The sequence below is a fragment of the Eschrichtius robustus genome, chromosome 2 (genome assembly GCF_028021215.1).
Source record: "Eschrichtius robustus isolate mEscRob2 chromosome 2, mEscRob2.pri, whole genome shotgun sequence".
NCBI lineage: Eukaryota > Metazoa > Chordata > Mammalia > Artiodactyla > Eschrichtiidae > Eschrichtius > Eschrichtius robustus.
In genome coordinates, this window is record NC_090825.1 from 110,558,962 (window position 1) to 110,585,670 (window position 26,709).

The window sequence follows — 26,709 nt, forward strand, 5'->3', positions numbered from 1 at the left end:
TAGGGCTTTGGCCTCTTTATTTTCTTTTTACAGTTAATTCCACGCATAAAAGACTTCATAAAGCACTACGGCTCTGGCTATTCCCCGAATGAGCTGCTGAGGATGGAGCTGGCTATTTTGGACAAACTTCACTGGGACCTCTACAGTGGGACACCGCTGGACTTCTTGACCATAGTAAGTACGAGTCTACCCTGGACTCATTGTGCCTTTAGAACAGCTGTTCACAACGTAGGATGGCAAAGCACACGTCCTTGCACATGCAGCACAGTGAGGTGACCCACAAGGCTCACAACATACGGAAGAGTGAAATGTTGTCTTAAATCCAACACAGTTCCACCAGACTCCCACTTCTAAAGGACATTAAATTAACTTTACAAAGATATTTAGACGGCACTATTATGGTGAGTTTCTCTTTTAAATACACACTGCAAAAATATTTAACTTTCCATTCTATGAATACTGTACATAAAAATCTGTCTGCTTTTGCTACACTTTACACACATTCACTTAGCTGTCTTTATTCACCTACACACTATCCTTATTGAGGCTTTAGACCATATTGATCTGGCACTTAAAAATGTCGTATTTGTTTGTATTTGTTTTAGTTAGAGAATGATGGTCATCCTTTAGAATATGATTCTGTTAGTAAGGCAAAATTATGCAATGTGGAAATGTCATGGGGTTTTGGTCTGTTATGAAGCATGAAGATTAAATCACTAAGGGCTGTTATCAGTATGAAAACTGGCCACTGTTGCCAAGCTGCAGAGTCTCCTCTCATGTCAAGCAGATACAAGTAACTTTTCTGCTACTTTAATCTTGAATCATATGCTTCTGTTTTTCAGAATTGAAACACTGTCATCTGGGTACTTTAGGCTCTTAATGAGCATGTCACAAAGCAGACTGTCTTTTTCTCTCCAGGGTTGAAGCTGAGCTTGGCCACAGAGTGGGTTTTAAGCCTCAAGCCCCTTGGGGGGCCATGAATGGGAATGAAAAGGGTTGGGCAACATTTGATATTCCCTGATGAAAATTTAAATTGTTTGCACTTTTGGTCATTGATATATGAAAAGTATGGGGTTTTCTGTTCTAACATTAAAAACCACGGTCTCCAGTTCCACGCCCTGGTGGTCCTGGGCTGGCCCCACGTGAAGGAGCTGCCGCCTCAGAGGAATCCTTCCCTCCACGTCGCGTCCCTGACCAGGCAGCTGCAGCACTGTATGGCGGGCCACCAGCTGCTGCAGTTCAAGGGCTCCACACTGGCCTTGGTCATCATCACCTTAGAGTTGGAGAGGCTCATGCCCGACTGCTGTACTCCTATATCTGATCTGCTAAAGAAAGCACAGGTAGACATCAACTTTGCCCCAGACCAGGCTCTCAGTTTTGCCCCTTCAGCTAATGCACTCTGCCCCCAAAAGGGTACCTGTGGCCCTTCTTGGCCCTTGTGGGCTCCAGAAGATGCTCTGGCCATGATGACTCTGAAGAGTCTTCCTAAGGGCTAGGCTTTCCACACATGGCATATCCTCTGGACTTGAGTATTAGATACACATTCCCTTCACCAGAGTGGGTTTCTCTGACAGACAGTGAAGCTTTATCTCAGTAGCAGCCCTTGTAGTCAAGAGGATGTGGGGACATGTCTAGCTCAGGAGGAAGCAAACCTGAGCTTAGTATTGGGGAGTGTAAATTTCAGACCCCTCACCCTCTATATGGTACCAGGCACCAGGATACCCTGAGTAGGCACTGGGAGGTCAGAATCACTCAGGATGGACAGGGTAAGATGGAATGCAGTTAGAATAATGACAGTTTTTGCTGAGGTTGAAGACGGGTGTTCCTGAGATGGTGGGGTTAATGTTCTTAAGTTGGGTGGTTGGACCTTCCTGAAATTGCTCCGTGCTAATATTTCGGCACTGAATTGCTCATTCTTTAGAATGTAAAATGATTCTGCCTCAAAGATGACCACTCTGTTTTAATTACAGGTTGGTATTAGGCAGTGGAACCACTGCAAAGAACTTGTAAAGCAGCAGCTGACAAGTTTTTAGTCATCCTCCCGCACAGACAACTATCTGGTTCACCTGCCAGCCTCTGTGCCCCTATCCCGGTGCCCTTTAGAGCATAATGGCAATCCCTCCTTGCTTGGACTCCTCTATATTGTAGGCTTTATGGATCCTATAACAAGAAAGGAAGAAGGCCCTGAAAGAGCAACTGAGAAAACATTCCTGTCTTCAGAAAAAAATAAGGGGGCATAAAAGACAGGTCAGGGTCCCTAAAGGGAAGGGCAATCTGACAAACTGAACCCCTGCCTCCCTCTGAACCCTGGGCCCGAGACCAGGGAGAAGGAGTAAATGCTCATACTGCAGCTTGCTTTTTCTTCCTTCTCCAGCAAGGGCTGTATCAGCCCCTAAGGCAGCTGGACCATGAGGCCAGAGGCAGGCCTTGCTCAGGGCCGAAGGGCTGGGCTGGTGCTGACAGACAAGTTCTTGCTGCTCCACCTGCCAGAGCTGGCCAGGTCCTTCCAGCTTCCCAGGCTTGTACCAAGAACATGTGCAGGTTTCAAGTCCCAAGTACTCTGCCCACCCCTGCAGAAATGGGATAGTCTCTCCAGATAGATTTACCTTGACTTGGCCAGGATTTAAGTCTTTTCTTCATAAGGACTCAATTTATAAAGTATGCTTTATTTAATGTATAGCAACTTGATCAAGCTTTAGGCATATTTCTCCTTTGTTACTCTTAAGCAAAGTAGTTTATTAGCTTAACTAGAGGGATTCTTGTGTTAAAGCAGAACACTTCAAGGTGACCCTTGTGATGGGGAGAGACAGCTCCCAGAGCTTTTGGGTGAGGTGAGCAGGTGCTGAGGCTGAGGCTGCCTCCACCACTGCCAGGAGGAGGGAGAGATCGCTAGCGTGGCTGAGGGAGGTGACACTATAGAGCCATTCTCTAGGCAGTGGAGTCCAGCTGGCAGCGATGCCCACTGGGGCTGTGTAAGTAGTGTTGGGGCTATGAATGACTGAGCCACACATTTAGAGGTAATTTGTGAAGTCCTTCCACTGTGAACAGTTTTGTGTAAACGTGCTAAGCTATGCGGAGTGTGATCTGCTACCAGCTGCAAAATAGCCGAGGACCAGATATACTATAATAGTGTCTGTACTGCAGTCAGCACAAATCTCTACCTCTTGTTGAAACAAATTTGCTTGTTGGAGCTTTTGTTAAAATACACTTTAATTCCTTTCAACCCTGTCTGAGTCTTATTTTATATGTATTACATACCTTGCATTTAGAGTTGATAGAGTCAAATACACTTGAAATACATCTCTCGAGCCCCGTCAGTAACTGTCCTCTAGTCCAGCACAGAGGGGCATGCTGAGGGGCAGCCTGCTGCTCATGGCCACAGCTCCCTCTGCCTCCTTCCTTCCATGGGGAGTGGGCACTGTCACTGGTGGGGCAGGGGCTCATCCTGAGAGCCCACACCAGCTCACGCTGTCTCTGACTTCAGGAAACTGCTGAGAGGTATCTGGACCCCCTTAACCAAGTAAGCTGCATCCCCAGAGCTAAACCAACTCTCAGTCTCTTGGAAAAAGGAGAAGGTAGACCTGTGAGCCACAGTATGGGGGTAAGGGACAGCCTTGCTGCTTCATCTTTCTGTAAATAATATTCCCCTTCTTTGGGGACGCAAACTTCTGTATTGCCAAAATACCACTTGTGAGATTTTTTGTTTTTTGTTTTTAAAGTTTTATGCTGTTCAAGCTTGCCTTGGAATCCTAGGTCCTATCCTACTCTCCTTTAACATTTTTTTCCTGCAGTTAGCAACTCATATCCCACCTCAGATTAGAGATTGGGGATCACTGTGGTGGGAGAAATAAAGACACATCCATCTTCCATTTGTCCCCATCGGCAGAGGGCAGGGATTGGTAAAGGACTGTGGCTGCAGAAAACAGAGATGGGAGAGAGCTCAGAGGCAGATGGGCTAAGAGAGGAGCACAGTGGATGAGCATCATAGACCTGTCCTAAATTCGTCCGAATATTACCTCCCCCAATTGGGTGAGCCAAGGTCCTTCCATCAGTGTGGCCCTATTACCCATGGCTTCCTAGAGAGTCTCTGTCCTTCAAAGCTTGAAGAAGACTTTGCCTCCCTGCTACCTGCCTCCCTGTGGGGAGAGTAGTGCTGTACCTTCACTAGGGATGCCTGCATGCCAGTCTCCCTGCTGGGCTGTCAGCTTCCCCACCTTAGTCCCCCATCTCCTCATTTTGGTCTTCCCAGAAATTAGCCTAGTGTCCAACAGAGAAAGCACCTCAACAATGGGCCCAGGAGATTGCCATCACTTCCTTCAACTACCAGTCTGCCCTTCCTCAACCAAATATTTGCCTACTTACCAGGGCATCCCATCTCTACAAAACCATCTCAGGTCCACCAACCTACACTGTCAAGCTGCGCAGGAATTAAGGGTCCAGGATACCAATATTGAAACCTCAATTCCTCCACTTACGAGCTGTGTGACCTTGGGTAATTACTTAACCTCTCTGTGCCTTGCCTATAAAATGGGGGAAATGGTACCTAACCATAGGATTATTGTGAAGATTAGAGGAATTAATACATGTAATGCACTTTAGACCAATTTAGCACACAATAAGAACTCAAATGTTAGTTGTCATATGTCAAGCCTCCTCAACAAGGAGGTAAACTTTTCAAGGGCAGGGTCTTCCTTCTCTCATGTCCTGCTGGATAAAGTCACCTGATAAAGATTCATTAACCACAGGCTGCATCTTCTCCTTCCTAACTATGTTTCCTCCATCCCACACCCATTCAAGAGCCTTTCACAGATGCCCATGGCAGGATTCACTATTAAAACACAACTCCTATAGAAGCTGATCAACCCCACAAAGTTCATGGAAAAGACAAGCTGTATTTTACCACAGGTGTAGCAGATTAATAGGCTAGGAAACATTAAATCAGAAAAGCCACTGGCCAAAAAAGACACCACAAAAACTCAAAATAAATGCAAAATTTAATGAAAAAAAAATGAGTACAAAGTGAATGGAAAGGAACAAAAATTGTCAATGAATGAAGGAGTAAATGAATTAACAAGTGAAGCAGTTTTAGAAAAGCATGTTAATATAACAGACTAGCAAGCCACACTTCCCTCGGGCCTCTTATCCAGTAATACGAGCCCCACTTAACAGGGAACCCACACAAAGACATACACACAAACATACATGGAGTTAGTCTGCACAAGTGCAGACCACCTAGACTCAGGTTACCCATAACTTGGGTGACCATACATCCCAGTTTGCCTGAGACAGTCATGGCTTATGCTTGTTGACTTGGCATAATTATTAACAGCATTTCCTTTCACTCTCAAAAGTCTCAGTTTGGTCAATAAATTATACGGTGATTCTACCCAAAACCAACTTGGTTCATGAAAGACATGATAGTAAATGCCAGCATGATCCCACTGACTGTCGTAATAATGCCAACGGATGATACTGAGACAGAAAAGGAGGGGTAATCAGATCCTGCAGACAGGGGGCACATTCTGTGATGGGGAGCTTGTTAAATAATGGCAAGTTCTAAGCCCACCTTGGGCACCAAGGATTAATTTGGTCTCAGCTAAAAATGACAAAATTCCAAACATAAACAGCATGGGAGAAAAGTGCAGTAAGGCTCACTAAAGTCAATGGGTCCTGTGGAGGCAGCTCAGACCCCAGAAAATGTAACAATGACAGGTCTCCCCGAGATTCTGGGAAGGCTTGGGCCCGCAGGCAGATAACCAGCCATAATTCTGGCCTCCCAAGTATGCCCTGGGTGCAGCCCGCAGGCGGCAGTGGATGGGTGGCAGAATCTGCCCACTCCAAGAGTCCCCAGATTAGCCCATGAATCAGGAGTCCTCATCTCTTATATAACCAGTGAACCTGCTGGGTCATTGAGCCTCGTCTTCAGAAGTACATTAGCTGACAGAGGCTATCTTAAAGGTCATACTTCCACCCAACTAAATACACTTTCAGACATAATTACCCTAAAGTTAAGCCACTCGCAGTCCACATCTGCCTTAGATATGCTGATTTACCTTTTTGGACACCCACAATGAAGCATCAGTTATAGCCAGAGGTGGATTTACTCTGAAGCTAATGAAGCTTAATTCTCAGTGCCCTTTCCAAGGCCCTGTACCTAATTTTATACTCATATCCTTCCTTTTTTTTTTTTTTAAAGAAGGTTTCTCAAGTAGTTCAAGCTTCGAGCCCCTCAAAAACCTGTATCCACCCCTGGTCATGGCATAACTTTGGAGAATTTTCACTTTGAGCATCAATAAAACCTGCTCTGCTCCTGGCGAGGAGAAAAAGACCACCTTTTCCTGGTCACGCCTCAGTGGATACACACAGCTCACCCTCCACCCCTCTCTGAATGGAACATGGTCTCAGAAGGGCAAGAAGGAGCCAGGACCTGGTCCTGGAAATCAGTAAAGCAGGCCAAGGCAGAAAGAGGGAAACAATGATGGGAGGGAAGATGAAGGACGTAAAAAACAAAATGCCAATCCAACAATATATTAGCGCAGCTTCCTAAGTCTTCCAACTAGGGAGTGCACTAGACTGTAAGCTCCTTGAGGACAGAGCTGCGCGTTACTCTGGGTAGCCAATGCCCAGCACAGTGCTTCATCAACATTAAATGAAATCCTTCCTCTCATCCATTCATTTCTTGTGTACCATATTATCAGCCCATATTTTCAACCCTGATATTCTCAATGGCTTGCAAACCAACAGGAACATAGAAGAATGCTTGTACTTTCTTAGAATGTTCTTTTTAAGAATGCTGGTAAAGGGGAAAAGCTCCTCTGCTGGTATTTTTTCTTAAATTGTTCACATACATCAGACACTGTCACCTCTTTCCCTGTGACTCAGCCAAGAAAAAGGAAACAATGACCTGGAGAAAAATCTGTTCCCGCTGAACACTCTTTGCATTTGGAATATGCAGGATTGGTTTGGGGGTCTTAGTTAGAGTCAAACACTTAACACGCACACATGGGGTTGGTCCCTGTTTACAGGTAGCACCTCTGGGGCACAGAGACAATGGCTTTGGGCTGCTGTTCCATTTACATTCACAGTAAAAACACTGGATGTGGTCTTGTTCATGATCCACTTTCATCCATAAAGAAATTCCAAACACTGTCATTACAGGATGTTTATTACCCACCTCTCCCTATAGTTTATAGGGATACTTTATACATAAGAAAGGTTTAGAGATATTTTTAGTTTTTAAAAATCAGGGAATCTGTTACTTATGAAAATAACGGGAGAGGGTATTATTTGTCTTTATGCCCGTGCCAAAATAAAAATTTAGAAGTGCTTTAAAAGTTATTATTGAAATTAAGCTCTAGGTTAGAAAAATTAAAATGAAGGGGAATCAGGCGAATTTGCAGCATGTATACCACACCACGTGGCCACATCTAGGGCACTGCATGAGTTGCCATCTTGACGCTGAACAATTAGGCCGAGCATCGCTGGCTGGGGCCTTCGCTAGAGTGGCACATAACTGCTCCGTCAAGGAATAGTGACACTGTAAATGGAAGACCAGCCACTGGCTCTGAAAAAAATAAACCTCATCAGTTTTGGATTCCAGCATTCATGGCTTTAACGAGTTTGCATAGAGAGGGCGGCCCGCCAGGCCCAGGCAGCCTGGGGGATGGCGGGGTGGGGTGGGGGGACAAAGCAAGGCTGTAAACACTGGAGTCTGTACCAGCTCCCAGTCCGTCCTCACACCATGTTATGGGAGAAGGGTCACAAGGTGTAACTCAAGCAACTTAACACATGAAAGTCTAAAGTCCACTCTTGACATGTAAGTCTGTGCGTGCGTTAACTGAAAAATAAAAATAAAACAAACAGAACAAAAACAGACACATTAAAAGGTACACAGACGACCAAATCAAACAGAAGCAAAAGACAGCAAGATGAACACTGGGAAAGGACTGTCAGTTTGGCATTTGTAACAAGCAAAGCAGAGAATTCGCTTCAGTTTATGGCATCCCAGGCTGAGGGTCTGATAGGGAAGTAATTTTGCAAAGATGAATTAAAATTTGAAGAATAAGTACAGTCAATCAAAGCCATTCAACTAAATGGTCACCAAACAAATGTCCCCCCAAATGCACTCCTGACTCATCCCATTCCCCTGACCAGGGCAGGGGGAAGGGGTGCTCCCAGCCACCCCACCTACCCCACTCCTGGCCTCCACAAGGCCAGCATTGGAGGAGAGGGCTCTCTCCCAGAGGCCAAACTGACTGAAGCTTTCTCGAATGTCCAGCAAACAGAAAAGACCTGTTTTCCAGGCCCAGGTCACATGAAAAAAGCAGGGAGACCTGACACCAGTGATGAGCCCCACCCTGAGCTGTGCTGGTGCCCTTGCAGCCAGCCTGCACCCCACCCCATTGGCCCTCATCCCCTGACCCGGCCACGGGTCCTTGATCTTCTGTTTTTGAGGGGTTTCTCCATAGCTTATTTCCTAGGGGATTCTGCCTGCCTTTTTTTTAACGAGATGGCCTGGGATAAGCTGGCAGGGAGCACGGCAAAGTCAATTCAGGAGCCAGCAGGTGGTTCATAGAGTGGCATACCCCCTCCCAGGAAAAACCAGATTTCTGAGCCATTAGCTTGAAATCCACACAGGTTCCAATTCACAGAGCCCCCACCACACTCACCGAGCTCACCAAGACCCGGACATGGGACCAGGGCTGGAAGCAAATGCAAATCAGAAGGGAAATTTACATGGCTGAGGGGACTGTGGGGCTGGGGTCCTCCCTGGGGATGAGCAGGGGCTTATCTGTCGCAGCCGTGCCAGCAGCTGGGGTGGAGCCACCAGTCAGCAGGATGGGGGAAACTACAGGGTCTATTCCAAAGCAGAAGACAGGCCTCGGGAATGAGAACTGGCATCCAGTTCCTAAACGCCTGGGTTTGTCCCCCTGGTCTTCCCCAGAAGCTCGTTAAGTTTATTTTCCTTAGATGTGTCTGTGCCTCTGTGCTGTGTGCCTTGGGGACTGTGTGTTTAGTAGATATGTGTCTGAGTCTATGTATGTGATGGGGCAGGAGACAGTAAGACAGTGTACATGTGTCATGCGTGTGTGTGTGTTAGGGAGCACAATATTGGGGGGCAGGTGGAGGGCTAAGGCCACCAGCAGCATCCCAGGGCCACAGCTAGCCATGCGCTGCATGGCCCTAACCACAAGGCTCCACTGCCACCAAGGAAGGAAGTGCCTGGACACACACATTCCCAAACACTCCAGGAGGAAATGGAATTCCAAGAAGAACAAGAATGAGGACCAAGATGGGTACACCTGGCAAGAGAAGGAAGGTACCTGACACAGACCAGGGGCAGGGAGAAGCAGGACAGACGAGATCCCCACGGTGTGATGCTGTGTGGGACACTGAATGAAGTGGGGCGGGAGAGGGAGACTCCCCGGGAGCCAGGGCATCTGGACTCCAGATGTGCGTGTGGAAACAGGCTATGAAAAACACCAAGGAGAAGGGACTTAGAGTGGCCCCCACCTGACCAAAAGTTGACTGCACTCCTCGAGGCTGGGAAAAGCCTCCTCCCCATCCCCCATAATTCTCTCTCCTCTGAGGACTCTCGGAGGAACAACTCCAGCCTCTACTTGAGGGGCAGCCCCCTCTCCAGTAGGACTCACACGGCCCCTACAGGGAGCTGCTGTCCTTCCTTTAGCAGGTCAAGATCATAGTGTCCAGGGGGTCAGTGCCGGCTGGGCTCAAGTCTCCACTGTCCTCAGTCACCACCTGCCTGCCAACATGGGGCCCACGTCCACAGCTTCAGGACTGAGGGGGAGGCACCATGGCTGTCCAAGCAGAAACCACAGGAGCTTTTGGAATCTGCCCAGAAATGCTAACATTCCCAGGCCCTGACCGTCTCCTGGCCTGAAAGACTTTCCCTGAGACCCTACACCCTCTCAGGGGCCACTCCCTGCCTGTGTGGCCCAGCCTTCTCCACCCAGCTCTTGAGGGGGCTGCAGGAGAAAGATAGAGAGAAAGACACAGAGAGAGAGAGAGAGAAATGGGGTGTGGGGTAGAAGAGGGAGAGAGGGGCCACTCATGCACAAACACAAGAGTGGGCATGAATGCTTGATATCTTGAGATATGAAGATCACTAGTGAAAGAAGAAGAAAGGTGAGCAAGAATGAGGTGGGAGAGCAAGTGAAAGGAGAGAGCAAAATGGTGAACCAGCGAGAGCGAGAGAGAGTGAGCCAGCGCAGGGCAGGGAGCCCGCCACCTACTTCTTCTTGTCCTTGTCCTTCCTCAGAGGCTGCTGCGAGGTGGCGTGCAGGGCCTGAGACTGCAGGGCCTCCACCGCCGCCTTCCTGCGGTTGAAGGCGTTGGTCTCCTCCTCCAGTTCCCGGCGCTTCTCCTCCACCTTGCGCTTCTCTTCCTGGTGGACCCGCTTGAGGTGTTCGAACTTCTCGTGGAGCTGGGAGCAGAAGGCGGGGAGGCCGGGCTTCATGTGGGCCCAGAAGGAGCCCGGGCCCTCCCTGGCCTGGCCTCACCACAGCCCTCAAGCCCCACACACACCTCTCTCTCCTTCTCCTTCAACTCCAGCTCCGTCTCCTTCACTTTGTTGACGAACATCTGCCTCATCTCCTCCTCCTTCCTCTGCAGCTCGCTCAGGAATTCTTTCCTCTTGGCCTCGTATGTCTCCTGTAGGCTGTGGAGACCCAGAGAAAAGAGGCCAAGGCGGGGATTATGGTGGAACGGAGTGGGCAGAGCCAGAGAAGCGAAATCACGTGGGCATGGGGGGTCGGGGGGAGAGGATGCTGGGGTCCCAACAGCCTCTCTCCCCAGCTCACAAGCCCCCAGAACAGATGCTGACGTGGTAAGTCTGGCTGTGGCTGGGGAGACAGGCTGTTCACCTGAAAGGCTGGCTGTCACCATCGCTGTCCTGGAAGCCCATCTCCTCCAACTTGCAGCGCCGGTAGAGCTCGTAGTGCCGACTGTGGGTCTGCTCGCGGAGGTCCTCCATGTTCACCCGGATCAACATCTCCCGGAGCTTCACGAAGTCGCAGTGATTTTCGTTCTCCACTGAAAGCAGAGGGCACGTGGGCATCAGGCAGGCACCCAGCCACCAGCACAGGAAGGACGGGGCACAGGACAGTGGTTAGGGTGTTAGAGGTAGACTCCAGAGGGAGGACAGGCAGCAGATGGTCACGGGGAGGACACAGGACAGGGGACTGAGTCCGTGTCCCCAGCCGGGGCTGTGCTCTCACCACCACACTCACCCTGCACCACGCCCCAAGGGTACTGCCGCGCTCGCACCAGCTTGTTCCCCACCTTCACCTCCTCGGTGCTGCCCACCACGGCAAAGGGCAGGTGTGCCTGGAAAGGGGCCCAAGTGTGCATGAGCACTGAGCTGACACAGGCTAATGGACAGACCCACCCTCACTGCCCCTGGGCCCCAGGGAGGGGTTGCCCAGACCTGAACAAGGCCTGGCCAGATGCTCACTTGCCGGCTTTCCTTTGGAGAAGTATCCTGGAACCTCTACACAAGGGAGTGGGCTGAACCCGCAACCCCTTTCCTCTTGTTCTAGGGTGTTCTTTCAGCCCAGGGGCCACTAGAAGCTCCCTCAAACGACCTGTGGGCCTGGCTCTCTTCCAAGTTCCCAAGCCCTGGCATCCCGCCTGCTTGCTCCTGCAGGTTTCAGATCCCAGCCCTGAGTTCGTACCTTGGGAAACTTAAACCTGGGGAAGCCCCGGTACCAACCCAATACCCAATTCTTCCCATCCCCTGTCCAGAGGATGCAGGACTGGCCAGCTCCCAGATGCCCACCCATCTTTCCTGGAGAGCTAAGGTTGAAACCCAAGGAAAAGAGAGTGGCCTGGGGCCGGCTCCAAGCCCTCTGGCCCCAGAGCCCCAAGGCCCTTTGCCCAACACTCACATTCATGACCGCATTAATCTCTGCAACAGCTTCATCATCCGTGGGAAACTGGTAGATCTGGACCCCATTGCTGACCAGCTCACCCATGATCTTGATCTTGAACTTGTGGAGCTCACTCTTGGAAATGGTGTCCGCTTTGGCGATGATGGGAATAATGTTCACCTGCCGGGATCGAGGAAAGGGGTCAGCAGGTGAGTTGCTCCTTGACTGTGGAGAGCCCTGGTCAGGCCACACCCCTGGGCAGGCGGGCAGGAAGCCAGAGAGATGGAGCTGCTCCTAAGGGGTGTCCTGGCCTGAACCCAGCCAGCTGGGGCCATTCTGATGGGTTGTAACAATTGGCTACAGTGTTTCTTACAGCCCTGGCTGCCCCAAACCTCCACCCAGCCCCAAATTAGTCCCTTGGGCATACCCAGCTTTGACCCAGAGTGCTCTGAAGGTCTTAACCGGCGTGGGGCCTGACAGGACCAGCAGTAGGGGGCTGAGCGCCCCCAAAGCAGGTTAGATGACCCATTAGCAGTAGCCACAGGAAGACCTCAAAATCTCCCAGGCCAAGGTCATCCCATTGTTCACAGTGAAAATTAACTCCTGAGAGGGGGGAGCAGTCACGTGAGAGCTGACAGGTGACTCTGGGGCTGCACACCCTCCAGGACCCCATGCCATTCCTGTCATTCCCATGAAGCTGCCCTTTTAATACCCACTCCTCATTCCTACTCTAATTCTGGGGCTTAACTCTCCTGTCTCTACTGTGCTCGGGAGGACCCCAAGGGAAAGCCACGGCAGGAAGGACAGGGGAAGTGAAGGCAGCAGAGGAACTAGGAATTGAGAGAGAGAAAACGAGCAGAGAATTGGGATGCTCTGGGGAGGTGGGGTCAGAGGGGCAGAGGGACAGGGGCGAGGTGGGGAGGTAACTCTAGGGGGATGGGGAGGATGCCAGGAGCTAGCAGGCTGAGAATAAGAATCAACTCAGCTGGAAGGAATGGGCTCAGGGCCAGACGCAGGGGACAGAGATCTGGAGAAAGAGCCCAGAGCAATGGGGGCTGGCTGGAGCCGTAGGGACAGATGCAAGAGAAGATACAGAGAGGACCAAGCCCAGGGGGCTGTCTGCAAGCCCCCAACCACACCCTGCCTCTGTGGAAGATGGGGAGCCCACGGAATCAGCTGGAGGGGGGCCAGACCTTGCTGTCTAGTTTCTTCATGGTCACCAGATCCAGGGACTTGAGGGAGTGCCCCGTGGGCGTGATGAAGTAGAGGCAGACGTGGATCCTCGTGTCATGGTAGTCGAAGAGCGAACGGCGGATCTTCAGCTCCTCCTGCAGGTAGTTTTCAAACTGCGCGTCGATGTAGTCGACTATGGGCCTGTAACTACAGACGGCTCCGTCACTGGAAGGCAGGCAGCAGAGCCGCGGTGCAAGGCCTGGAGCCCAGCCAGGCTGCCCACCAGCCTCCTCTCTGTGGGGATGAACAGCTTCTACCTGGGGATCCCTGTCTGGGTACAGGTGGCTGACCCCTTCTCCTGGTCCCCCAAGGGGTCCTCAGGACCTTAGATATTCTCCTAACGGGCCTCCCCTGGCCCCCATGGAGTGCGGGCTTGGTCACTTGTCTGGGGCAGCGGGGAGTGCAGAGCACTCGGGCAGAGAGTTAGAACCACGGCCAACGTGGAGGGACAGGGAAGAGACCAGGCGGGCCGCCCTTCCCGCTGCTTGCCTCTCATCCTTATTGATCTGATCCCCGAAGCCCACGGCATCCACGATGGTCAGCTTGAGCTGCACGTTGCTCTCCTGGAGGTCGTAGGTCTGGGGCCGCAGGCGCACACACTCCTCATGGTGACTAGCTTCCTCGGTCTCAAAGGTGGTGTTGAAGAGCGTGTTCATCAGTGTGGACTTGCCAATGCCGGTCTCCCCTGGGGGGCAAGGAGTGGGCGGAGGGGATGTCAAAGGCTGGAACTGGGGCTGTCCCTGGCTGTTGGGTAAGCCAGGTGGGGCTCAGGCACCCTCGGCCTCCGTACAAGAGAGGGGGGCAGGTCTCCCACTCCATCCCCCACTGTCCCCAACCCCATGAACCATCCCTTCTCAGTGGCCTCAGAAATAATACGTGGAAGGAAGACCCAAAAGGCTGACTTGGACATAAGACGTGGCTACGTGGGGTGTGTAGGTGTTTCCTCAGAGCGTGGGGAAGAGACAAAGCCAGGCAGCTGTGAGATACCACTAGACAATGGCTTCTGCTGGCACCAACGGGACCCGGTCACCTGCTCTGCACGCCATCCCTCCTGGGCCCAGGAAGGTCATGGGGCCAGCAGGGTCACGGTCTGAAGCCACCAGTGGCTCAGCCCACCTGCTGCGGGTGGCCCCAACTTCATGAAGCTTTAATGGGAGGGGGGAGGTTCAGGAAATGCTACTTTCCAAGGGGCACCCACAGCCTGGCAGATGCCAGGGCTTGGGCACTTGTAGAGGGTCTGGCAGAGCTTTTTGTCCCCCTCTGGGAGCCCCAGGCCCTGAGGCTCATGGAACCTTACAGAGCCTCCCTGTTGGGGGCTGTATTTGTTTAGATGTGTACTGGAGCTCTTACTACATAACACTGTAATGCAGGGACAGTCTGGTTTACCATAGTGTCCTTGACACATAGTAGGAACAACGACTGTTTTTTAAATAAACAAACGAACAAATGGATCCCAACCACTGTGATAAACACTCAAAGCACTTCCAAGCTTTTTACTCTTTCCAAGTTTACTCTTCATGGCAACCCTGAATCAGGCCCTGGCTCCACCTCTATCTTTGACCCTGGCGGAGACACCCACCAAAGCCTCGTCCTGACCCCCCAAAGTGTCACTCTGCCTGGGAGGTCCCCTTGCAGCTCAACAGGTGGTCAGGGCAGCAGCGCCCCATCTCCCAGAAGACCCGCGTCCGTCCTCTGTCTGAGGCTGCCCCCTGGCCAGGCATGACACTCACCCACACAGAGGATGTTGAAGCTGAAGCCCTGAGTGACCGACTTGCTGACCAGCTGGTCGGGGAGGCTGTCGAAACCCACATGGCCACCCAGGGAGAGGCTCCGGGGCTCTGGCTCTGCATTCTGCCAAGAGAGAGGAGAGAGGCAGTGAGCCCACTAGGGAAGAGGGGCCAAGTAGCGGGGAGGCTAAACCTGAGTCATCGCCACCCCCCCCCCCGCCACCGCCGCCAACCTTGTCTCAATTCTCAGCACATCTCAGGACGCATCGTGAGTGCATCAGAGCTCCAATTCCAGGCCAAGTTTCCACAGAGGGAGCCCCAGGGCCTCAGGACCCATGACTCTATCTGGGAAAAGGCCCTTTCACCTGTGGCTTTGCTCCTCCTGGGCTGGCGAGGAATGTCTACCTGAGGGCCTGAGGTGTCTCCTGGCAGGTGGCCCCAAGACCTATGGCTGCTACCTGAGGGTTCACCTGCCCTCCTGCCCAGGAGGAGGCCCCGGATGGTCCCTGGATCTTAAACAAAGATTTCAAAAGGCCAAGATTAGAGGGTGTGTATGTTCCTGCGGCCCCTTCCTACTGAAGCAGGACTCAAGCAGAGGCAGGTCTGGCCTGACCCCCTCACACTCGCCATCGGGGGGGCCTCTCCCATCAGGCTGGGCTCACAGTCCTCCAGGGGCACCCCTTGCTCCTCACACACCCAAGCATGGAATGCACACGTGGGCCCTGCTGAAGGGGCCGGCGCTCACTCGGACCCACCGCTGGGTCTCAGGACCGGTCTCTGGGGCATTGTGACTTTGAGGCCTCAGTGGTACTCTGTAGGGACTCCCAGGCTCTGGCTCCTGCCATCCTCCCAGCCCCACCCCAGTCCTAGTTGCTTAGACAGAGGATTCTGGATGAGAATGTGGAGGCCTGCCCAGAGAGGCGGGCAGCAGGTCCTGAGCAGGCAGGGGCCAGTGAGCTGGCCCACAGCACTATAAAAAGAACCCACCGGGACCCAAAGCAGAGGGTCAAGGTCAGGCTCCAATTTGTGTGGATTCTTTGCTTTCCTGGGAATGGGGGTGGAATGCTGTCCTCTGACGGAAGGTTCCCAGGCTCATCCTTCCCAGGTTTGGGTCCTCTCAAGGGCAGGCCTCAGACAGCTCCGTGTAGGGCAGAAGCATGCCTCCTCTGTTCCCAAGCCCCTCTGCCCTGACTGCCAGCTAGACAGAGCAAGGACAGGACAGGACAGGACAGTGGGTCTGAGTCTCATCCTGCCATCCAGCTCACAGCTCCAGAGGGGAGGAAACAGGCCCAATTGAAGACAGTCCCAGAAGCACTGATTAGGACAGTGGCAGCCCTTGTGTGGGTACAGGCACAGTGAGCAGAGGGGGCTGAGGACCAGAGAGTAGGGCCCTGGCTCCCTGCCCTCCAGCACAGGGATCTCCCGAGCATCTGCGCTCCCCCTGACCTCTCTGCAGCCGCAGCCTGTTGCCTCAGCCTGAACTCTCTGACCATTCTTTCCTCCCAACCACAGTGAGCCCCTTGGCACTCAAACCCAACCCTCTCTTCTTCATTAATTATGCCTACCTGCCCCTTCCCCCAGGCCCCTCCCCCAGCTCAGTCACGGCATCCCTGCATCAAAGACTCCCAAGTGTGTGTGTGGGCAGCCTAGACCCCACGTGGCCCCTCCGGGCAGCTGTACTATCCCCTTGAACAAGTCAGAGTTACCCCTAAGCGGTTCCCTCCAATGACCCTCTTTCAACAGAGCCTCTGCTCTTATAGCTGACCCTTTCTCCCTGCCCCCATCCCCAGGGGACTGAGTCACAACCTTCCCAGTCAAGCCCAGGTCCCCCCAGGGCTGCAAACATAACAACAAAGAGGCCCCAAGGCAGTTTCCTCTCACTGGTAGCCACATCAAAACCAGTAAATGGAGCATAGGAAGTGCTGGGTCTGGTTCAAACCCCCTAGCATGGCATTCCAGGCCCTTTACCATCTGAGGCCTTTTTCACAGGCTTGGTTCCTGCCCAGTTGGTTATCTCTGGATATACTTTTCAAACTTGACACCTTCCCCAGGCTCCAGAGCTCACTCTACATTTCCCTGGCACCTGCTTTGACCTGGCCCCTAAGTACTCACATTCCATACCCCTCACTTGGCTGTGACCCCATTTCCTTGCACTATTAGTTGTCCTTTTTCTATGCATCGTGATTCTCCAACTGTTCCATGAGCCCCTTGAAGTGGGCTGCAGGCTGCGGGAGGTCGGCTTTCCCACTTCCCACCCTCCCACCACTATGTCCAATGTGCTAGACAACACTACCACTTATAAATTACTGAACACTGTCTTCACTGCCACAGCATCAGGGGTATCTGCCCACCTTACACAGAGCTTCATTATTCGGTCTCTGTTCCACCTGCTCGTGGCAGCTTGAGGATCAAATGGAGGACAGAACAGTCAGTCTAGGGCTTTTTTTTCAGGCGAGAACGAAAATCTCCAAAATTTAAGGCGTGCTGTGCCTGCAGAGAAGGCTATGTGTTTATTCATCCTCTTCTTCCAAGGGTGACACAATCAGGATGCAATCCAACATCCTGTAGTCTGCCGCCAAAACCCACCCAGTCAGCTGTCTGGAAGCCACGCACGCGCACACACACACTTGGCTTCAGAGTCCTTACACAGAATCAGAGGCCATCCTATTCCTGATTTTCCCCAACTCTCTTACAGTCCCAGGCTCCAAAGGCTAAGAGCAGCGCTCAGGGGTCTCACACAAGCCCACCCAACCCGCGCTCAGCGAGCCCTGCCTGCCTTCACTCACACAGCTGGGCTCTCTCTGGAGAAGTGTGTACATACAGGGAGGTCTTCGTCCCCAAGTTGTTGCCCAGGCTACACTCTGTCACTCCAAGGGCCACAGACCTGGGGCAATGGATCCTGCTCAGGAGCCTCGGGGGCCACAGGAGTGTCAATCTCCAGAGCACGCGTGCACGCACACACATCCACACACAGAAGAATGGCCGCTGGTCCTCACGGGGACAGAGTGTTGTTCCCTGGTCTCAGGAGACTGACCTGACCTCCCAGCTCTATTGAGGTGTGACTGTTACTAATGCCAACCTCCCCGATCCTATATTTGGCATCAACAACATGTGATCCAAGGTGAGACACTCCCTCCAAGGTGCCCGCCCAGGTGTCTCCGTTGACCTGTGTTGGGTCTCAGCCTAGGAGGAGCCAGCAGCCTACAAAGCACCACTGGCATATCTCAGCTACCACAACTCAGAAAGGAACTTCAGGTCTCTCACTGGTTACTTGCAATTTGTCAGGTAAGACCTCAGCTCCAGTTCCAGGGCTGGGTCCTAATAGTCCTGAGCCAATCAGCATGATCGCACGATTGGTGCAGGCACAGGCAAGCGACCCAGACTGAGCCTTTATGACCATCTTGTAACCATTAGGGGAGCCAGCCTAAGACTGAAGCCCACTCACAGAGGATGGCTGAGCCAAGAAAATCACAGAGGAGAGAGAGCCAGTGTCTGCCCTACCTCTGAGCTTTTCCCTTTACCCCGGCCACATCTCCCCTTTACTGTTTAAGCTAGCTGAATGGGGCTATCTATTACCTGCAACTGAAAGCATCTTGACTGCTACAGTCCCCAAAGTGAAACTCTGAATGCAGAGGAACAGGGAGAAAGCAAGGAGAGTAAGGACAGGGAAGGAAAAAGTGGTGTTACAACCACAGGAAGGAATGGATGTCAAATGATGACACCAACACCTCACCAAGGTCCACCTGTGCAGACTAAACCAAGTGATTTACACAGTCTCCTACGCAGCCCTTTCCCACGCTGTGTGGCAGAGACATTATGCCCATTTTACAGGTAAGGAAACTGAGGTGCACAGAAGCTAAAGAATTAATCAGGGTAGAGTAGGGATTTGAGAGCAGCCAAGCCCATGCCCCAAACCACTCAGCTGCACTGCACCCCCTACTCTTACTATGCTCCCAACTCATTCATTCAGCCACTCAGCACAGGCTTGCTGGGCACATCTACTGTGTGCCAGGCATTGGGACAGCCGCTAATGAAAAGATGAAGACACCAGATTCTTAACCTCAGGGGCTCAGTCTAATTCAGTCTAAACTCAAACGGCTGTGACGGCCAGGCAGGCAACGTAAATGGATGAAGGGGAGCAGGATAGTAACAACAATAATAACCACCACACCTAACAGTTATCAAGGGCTTACCAGATGTGACTCTAATTTAATCTCATTTAGTCCACACATCAGCCCTATGAGGTAGGCTGTGTATCATCCCCACTGTACAGAAATAGACAATGGAGGCACCAAGAGACTAAGTAATCTTCCCAAGATGACACTGCTCAGGAGGGTGAAGCCAGGATCTAAATGGAGATGATGTGACTGTAAAACCCACACTTCCAGCCACATCACTTTGCCGCCTATTGGATGAAAGACCCGGTGACTTGGCTGAGTGTGGGGTCCCTCAGGGAGAGGCAGGAAGAGTGGGGAACTGCAGAGGCTGTGCTCGGTCCATGATGGCTATGGTTTTGTGACGCCAGCCAACTGTGGGAATGCAGACCTAGCATTACTAAATCTTCCAATTTTTTAAAGAGAATCTAGAAATCCAGATTTTTTTGCGAAACCCACTAGTTTTCAAAGGTTGACAACAACTACCAACGGAGAATACCATGAGGGTCCAACTCAATGTCTCTGGGGGTTGGACCTGACCAATGGCCTGACAGTCTGCAACCCCGGGTCTGGCAGAATGGTGACCTGGAAGGACAAAACACCCAGTCTGCACTCTTGGGCATGGAGCCCCACAGGAGACTGCTCTGCGGGAGGAGCCTTCAGGCTGGACAACTTAACTCGGACCCTGGTGAGAGGCAGACCCAGCTGCTTCTGGCCCTTTCCACATACCCAGCTCCCAGGGGTGCCAGCTCAGGAGGCTCAAAGTGTCCTCAAATCTCCAGGATAGAGAGTTGGCCGCTCTGAGCTCTACACACACAATGGGAAACTCCACAGGGCCCCTCTCTAATCACTAACAAGCCTTTGGCTCCTAAGCCAGGCTCTGGGCTTCTATGTCATCATTTCTTTGGCACATCAAAGACAACAACCAAAATAATAACTGCTCAGGCTGACTGCGTTCCTCCATGCCCAGTCGTCCAGAACAAAGTAGAGAATGGCATTTTGTTATGCAGCCCAGTGGATAAATAGGACATCCTTTTCCTGACCAGGAAATGCTGTCTGAGCCTTCTGGAGCAGCCCCAAACACCAGACAAAAGGAGCTGCCCCTTTTACCAAGAAGAGAGGTGGGATTTGGGGGGAAACCATGTCTCGCACTTGCCCACAAAAACAGGATTTTATCCAAAAGAAAGTGGAAATCTGCTGAACGTCTGTACCAATAGAGCCAAGGAAGCTATGGGTGAAAAAAGCCCCCGAGATCAAACCTCCCAAACGAGGTTGGCTGTTGGGGTGGGAGTAGAGGTGGCACCCCACCATTAGTGTACTTGGCTCCTGAATCCCAGGCAAAGAGCAGCCCCTACCCCAGGTCTTCCACAGAGTCCTCTCCAAGTGCCTTGGACTTCAGATGCTTTTCTCCCCCCAGGCTCCCATGCCTAGTACCCACTGTCCTGAGCACCCAGCAGGCAGACAGGAAGCCTTTACCCCAGGAGAGCTCCAGCTCTGGGGGGCCCTATAAAGTCCTTGTGCAGTGGACCCAGGAGTCATTGCGCCACTGGGAGCCTTCTCCGCCTGTGTTCCTGGCACAAACCACCCTACCCCTGGCTCTAGCTACTCTCAGCAGCCTGGGCCTTAAATAGCCAGAGCAGAGGCCCCTGGCCAGAACCCATGGTCATAGCACAACTGTCCTTGAGTCCGAGAGGAATCCTAGGAATTTTCCCAGGAAAGGCTTAGGCTCTGGTCCCAGGATTCCACAGCAAGCCTCTAAGCCCAGGTCAAAGGTTACGGGAAATAACTACAGGGATGTACATGGGAGGGTGGGGGTGGGAATGCTGCTACCCTGGGCCAGGAGGGAAGAACAGAGGCAGAATATACCTGTCCCCAATCAAGAGGGCACCTGACAACCAAAGTGTCTCTCTCCTAAGGTGGCAACAAACTTGGGGAGAAGACGCAAGCCAGGATCAGCCTTCATGGTGCCAGCATGGTGGCAGATGAGGTAATAATGGCAAGATGGCAGTTGGGCCCCAGGAGGAGACCACCTGTCACTCTCTCAAGGCCAGTCATCCTCTCCCCCATCCTGGGAAGCGAAGGGACTTTGGGAGCAAAAGTACCCCGAGGAGACTGAGGCCACCCCATGCCCTGACCTCAATACTCCAGTCTCTCTGCTTCCCTGTCTCACTAAGAGGCACTTTTCTGCCTCTTTCTGCACACAAACAGCAGGACTGCCACTCAGTAATTTGGGATGATTTATCTCACACTTCTCATGTCAAAATCAGGTTTCCAAGAAGCCAAGAGCACAGTTACTGGTCTCCTGGCCCACCCACCTTGCCCCAGGCCTAGGACACAGGGATGTCATGTCATCCCTCCCGTGGGAGGGAACGGTCCATCCCACCAGAGAGCAGATAGGGAAGGCACTCTGGGCCACAGAAGGTACTGGAACCCCAGGTGTTCATACTTTCCCACTTGGCTCAGGGGCTCCAGCAGCAGCCCCCTACTTCCCCACAGCAGGGAAAGCCACAGCTGTCTGGACACCGCAGGATGGAGGCAATCTATTTTCCACAGTGAGTGAGACCCCACCTTTGGAAAGAAGAATGTGGGCAGCAAAGGTGGTCATGGCCCCCTCCTACCCCAGAATGGATGCCGGTACTGGGAAGGGGCAGAGAAATACATGGGCACCAACATGGGCCAGCAGAGGCTCGGGGCAGCACTGCTGTACTTCTCTGTTGCTTGCACCATTCACCCCAGCACCAGGCAGAGTGTCAGACTCGTACCCAGGCCCCACAGCCAGGTCTGGTGAGTGGACTTAGGTCCATGGCCCACAGCCCCTCCTGAACCCCGGCCCTCAGGTGGCCCAAGGCCAGGAGGTCCCTCAGAGAGTGGCCAGCACCTATGATCTGAAATAGGCTCTTATTCCTTCCTCCCCTGGTCTGTCCCTCTGATGTGGCTTCCAAGATAAGGGTCAAGAACTATCTAGAAGCCATGTGTTCTGAGGAGGAGAATATCTAATTTGCCCCAATACCACCCAGGGCAACTGATGTTACAGCCTAGATGCCCCTTGCCCTGTCCTCCACCACCTCTTCCCAGCCATGGTTCCTCACGTGAGCCCTGAGGATGCAGATGGCTCTAGCAAAGAACACCTCTATCACGAGGGCATGTTGACCTTGGGAGGCATCCTTTCCCCTGGCAGATGTGTCTCCCTCCTGCCTGCATAGCTCCATATCTAGTTGTCTGGCAAAGCTTGTGCCTTGGGGGCCATGACTGGGGATTCTGAGACCCAACCTAGCAGCACAGAGGCAGGAAGACTGGAGAGGCTGCAGGGGACACATAGAGACCAGCCAGTCCTCAGGCCCTTTGCTCTGTCATCCTGCAGTGGCTTCCTTCTGGTAGCTGGACCGGAGCCACAGAAACGTTCGTGCTAGTTACTGCCCCAAATATGTACCTCCACCTAGCGCATCTTAGGGTTCAAAACTCAGAGGGCTCCACCCTCTCTGTCATCTCAAGGGGTACTGGGGGCTGAGGCTGGGTCTCAGGCCCAAACCTGCCAATGACCAGAGTCTGCATCTCACCCAACCGTGGGCTGCTGGCATCAACAAGATGATGGACACAGCATCCAGTGCCCTCCCTGCCATCCAAAGCTTTTGACAAATATCTGGCCCTGTGCTCCAAGCCTCCATCATTTCTCCTGCATCGTTGGCATTGTGGTCAGTCTCCTTTTTGCCACATTCTCTGTTCCTGCTCTGGTCAGTCCCTTTTCATGTGCTCCCCTGGATCACCAATGCCTCCCCATCAGTCTCCCTGCTCTGACCCATTCCAGTCCAGATCCCAGGCAGACCTTTCTAAAGTGAGCACCCATAGCAATGGTATGATGCCCATGAGGGGGGCAGGGCAGGGCAGACCCACCTCCCAAGGGGAGGGGGTGGAGCTGCAGCTTTGCAGGTTGGCGCTCGCTTATGACCCCTCCACACCACCAGGCACTGAGAGCTGCACAGATGTGCCTTGCTCAGCTCCTACTTCTCCTTCAGAACAGCTCAACAAGGAGGTTACTGGTCATTTTTACAGGACAGGGAGACACCACTCTGTGACAGGCCCACTGGGATGCCTCCCACATTCCTTCCCACCAGCTCTTGCCTCAGGGACAGAGTAGGCACTCTCTGGATAGCCTGCTTCTTGGGGAAGTGTCAAGATTACAGGGGTGACAACGGAAGTGACAGATGGTGCTGGGGATAAAGCGGAGATGGGGGTGGGGGGAGTGATGGGCTGGGAGGAGTGCCAGGCACGAGGCTGCCATGCTGCATGCTTCTTCCCTCTCCCCCTCAGATCTCCACTTTCCCTGGGCCCTCAATCCTCCCTTGCTATAGAGTTTGAACCCTGCCCCATGAGATTCGGACAGGAAAAACACAGGAGATGGTCCCTGGGGCAGACAAAGAGTAAGGCCCAGAGTCTGGGACCAATTAAGGAGGAGGGGCAGAGCAAGAATGGACAGGAGTCTGGCTGCCCAAGGAGGGCAAGAGGCAACAGACTCCCCAGAGGGCTGTCCCAGACATGCACATCCTAGGAGATTTCGACCATAACCCCATGGCTGATCTAGGATTGAGCGAGGCCCAGCCGAAATGTAAAGGTTGCTGAGCCTGCAGTCTTTATATCATGCTACATGGAGAATAGGAACCCAGCACACACTGACCTCAAAGTACCATTCCATATGCTCATCTAAGCTCCAGGTTGGGACAGTTCCCAGGCCCTCCTGGGCTGGTCTGACCACCGAGCTAGCCTGAGGGGTAGTGTCAACCTATCACAGCTCAACCAGATTATAGCCTCATCGCCACTGCTCATCACCCAGTTCAACCCTGCAGCAAGTGAGACACATAAACATATCTCCAAACATGCCATAGACTGCAATTATCTTCCACAAACTCTTTGAAGAATATCAGCATGGTTATTGCCACTTTATAGCAAGATAAAGGAAGAAATGATTTTCCCAGGATGACGAGGCAGGAGAGGAGAATGGAGTCCAAACTCCTAAATTCAGGCCAAACCCAACCCAAGGTCTCCACCCAAATTCAACCGTGTCCATGTCCTCCCAATAGGCTGACAGCTCAGAGTGTGAAGGGTGTGGAAGGTGTCCATCCATCCAGCTTAACCTGGCACAGTAACCAAGGCCCCTGAGCTCAGGCTGTACATCCTTATTTGAGTCAATCCTCTCTCTGTGCCTCAGCCCACCATGGCGATAATACCTGAAATCCTTGCAGATGTGGTTTAAGAGCAAACACAGGAATCTGAGGGGAAGAGCCTTTCCAGCCCAATGCCTGGCACTGCAGCTAGGCCTCTCAGCTCAGCCTCTGAGGATAATCTCTGGACGAGTGTAGTGATGGGAGCCCCTAGGGAGGGTATCGTGTAATGGAGCAAGCTCATTCTCTGCTGCCTTCTTACACACAGGGCCAGTCTTCACATCCACATGGGCACTAAGTAACATGTATTATTTATTGTGTCTTTACCATGTGCCAGACACTGCTCTAAGCACCTCGCCTGGATACTCATTAAATCCTTCCAATAACCCTATGAGGGAGGTAGTATTTTTATTCCATTATACAGATGAGAACATTGAGGGGTTAAACAACTTGCCCAGGGTCACAAGGCCAACAAGCAGTAATCTAGGATTCACATCAGGCAGTCTGATTCTAGTTACTCTACATACTGCTCCCACCTGCAAGACCAACTGTTAGAGTAACCTCTGGCCACAGACAGACAAGACCCAGACATAACTTTCTGGTCAGCTGGGCACAGAAAATGCACACAGGCACGCAGGCAGAGATGTACAAACACACACAGCTCTCTCGGCCTCCAGCTAACCAGCAGATCTGTTGGGATTCATGCACAGCCCTCCTGGGGTACATACATTCCCATTTACAGTGCAGGGGTAGGGTGAATCTCTGATTTGCCCAACCTCTGAATCTGCTCCTCCTGTATTTAAACTTACTGAACTGACTCGCAGGCCCCTCTCCAATGGGAATAAAACACCCAAGTCTAAAAATTATGAAACCAAGAGTTCCTGCTTTAATTACGCATATTTCCAAAGTAGACCAACATTTTTAGATTAAAGAGAAAATTTACATATATAAGTTCAGATGACAATATTTATAGCATTAATTACATAAGTCCAGAGTCCCTTATTTAGCCCCAGAACCAATTCCTTATCAGTCACATATTTAGCATTCATTTCCCCCCTACCCCCAACGTCCCTGGGCCCTCCTTCCCCCTTACCACTGATCAGGGCCTCACATGCCGGCAAGAGGACACAGCTTCCTTCACTGTCACAGCCCAACCTCCCAGACACACCCAAATCCAGCCTTAGACATCAGGGGACATGCAGACACAATCCCCAAAAGGCCCCTCTCCCCCGGGTGAATTATTAAAGCCTTTGGGAAGTTGGCTATTGGCTGGCTTAGGCCCAGAGAGACCTCTACAGGGACCACCAGAGACGTTAGCCCTGCAGAAGGCATACCTGGATTGGGGCCCAAACATCCACTGGGCTGAATCTGGAATCCCTCCAGTTCCTGGGGAATGGCTGCTTCAGACCCGACCACTGAGGCCAGACCTGCCTGGAATCGCACCCAGGATCCGGGAGCTTGGGTGGGGGGGTGGGGAGTGGAGCGGGAAGAAGAAGGCCGTGGTCTTCAGGACCCAGGTCTGCAACTGCCCTGGGCTCATTTGAGGGACTCCTAGGATCCCTAGGGCTTCATCCTCACCGGCTGTACCCATCCAACAGCACCTGCGCGGCTAGGAATCTCCCCAGCCGTGCAGAAACACTAGGGAGAAGCGGGTCCGGAGTATCCTGGATCCTCCCCTCTGGCCCGCGGGGCCCCAGTCTGTCCTCAGACCTGGCCAGGACCAGGCGGGTGTTTATCTGCTCCTTTCCGCGAAAGAGGTCTGCTCTTCTTCGCCCAAGGGGGGCGACCCCGCCAGCCTCCCGGCAAGGCGCCCCCGCCCGACGCCCTGGGACCCGGGTCTAGCGCTGCGAAGAGCCCGCTCCGGTGTCCCCCGTCCCGCCCGGCGTCAAGGCCTGGCCGCGCGGCGCTGACAGTCCGGCTCGCGACCCCAGCCAGCTGCAGGGCGGCCCCCTCCCCGCGTCCAGCGCCTCCCGCGCGCGCCGCGGCCCAGCAGGGCCCTCACCGAGAAGCGTTCCAGGTCAGTGGCCGCCATGACGAGCTCCGCACCGGGCGGGCGAGCCAGGGCGAGCACCCGGGCCGCGATGGGGACAAGCCGGCTGCGGGACGCGCTCCGCCCGGGCGGCTGCGGCTGAATGGATCCAATATGGCCACTTCCTGGAAACTCCCCTTGGCGGCGGCGGCGGCGGGAGAAGCCGCGGAGCCGCCCCCGCCCCCGCCCGCGGGACCGGCCTCTCCGCCCGGCCCGGCCACGAGCGCAGCCCGAGCCCCTCCGCTGGGATGACCGGGGGTCTCCGCTGCGAGGCGGGAGGTGCCGGCTGCGGGGACTGCTGGGACTTGTAGTCCCCGAGTTGGGGGACCGGGAGGGCAGTGCCCGGGGAGCCGGGGCCGGTGCCTGCCGGCCTGCCGCGTGTCCCTGGGAGGCTGGAGCCAAGCTCAGGAGGGAGTGTCCCGCTCCCGCGCGCTAGGAAGTCTGCTCCGTGCGGAGGAGATTGGAGTGCTGCGTGCGCCCTAGGGGTCTCCCCCACCAAGCCGCCTCCACCCGGTCGGAGCC

At 53.0% G+C, this 26,709-nt stretch overlaps 1 protein-coding gene across 7 annotated transcripts; it reads right to left on the reverse strand.

Moving 5' to 3' along the window:
- On the reverse strand, window positions 1–26,277 carry SEPTIN8 (septin 8). 7 transcript variants are annotated; one of them, XM_068535859.1, is made up of 10 exons: window positions 26,161–26,277; window positions 14,852–14,972; window positions 13,611–13,806; window positions 13,082–13,262; window positions 11,907–12,068; window positions 11,250–11,346; window positions 10,884–11,052; window positions 10,546–10,678; window positions 10,254–10,444; window positions 1–1,325 (listed from the first exon to the last, which is right to left on the reverse strand). In XM_068535859.1, the coding sequence occupies exons 1-10, from the start codon at window positions 26,188–26,190 to the stop codon at window positions 1,160–1,162; spliced, it is 1,446 nt and encodes a 481-aa protein (XP_068391960.1). In that variant the 5' UTR covers window positions 26,191–26,277; the 3' UTR covers window positions 1–1,159. The 7 variants fall into 7 exon arrangements, with proteins under 7 accessions (XP_068391960.1, XP_068391959.1, XP_068391958.1 ...); XM_068535858.1 differs by having other exon boundaries at window positions 1–1,322; window positions 13,082–13,268; XM_068535857.1 differs by having other exon boundaries at window positions 13,082–13,268.
- Window positions 26,278–26,709: the final 432 nt, after the last annotated feature.

Excerpts from the sequence above, each read along its gene's own strand:
- SEPTIN8 (XM_068535857.1), bottom strand. The coding sequence starts at position 26,190 with ATGGCGGCCACTGACCTGGAACGCTTCTCG. Across the intron at positions 14,973-26,160 it reads CTGACCTGGAACGCTTCTCG|AATGCAGAGCCAGAGCCCCG; the intron begins GTGAGGGCCCTG and ends CTCTCTTGGCAG. Across the intron at positions 11,053-11,249 it reads CCCTTGGGGCGTGGTGCAGG|TGGAGAACGAAAATCACTGC; the intron begins GTGAGTGTGGTG and ends CTCTGCTTTCAG.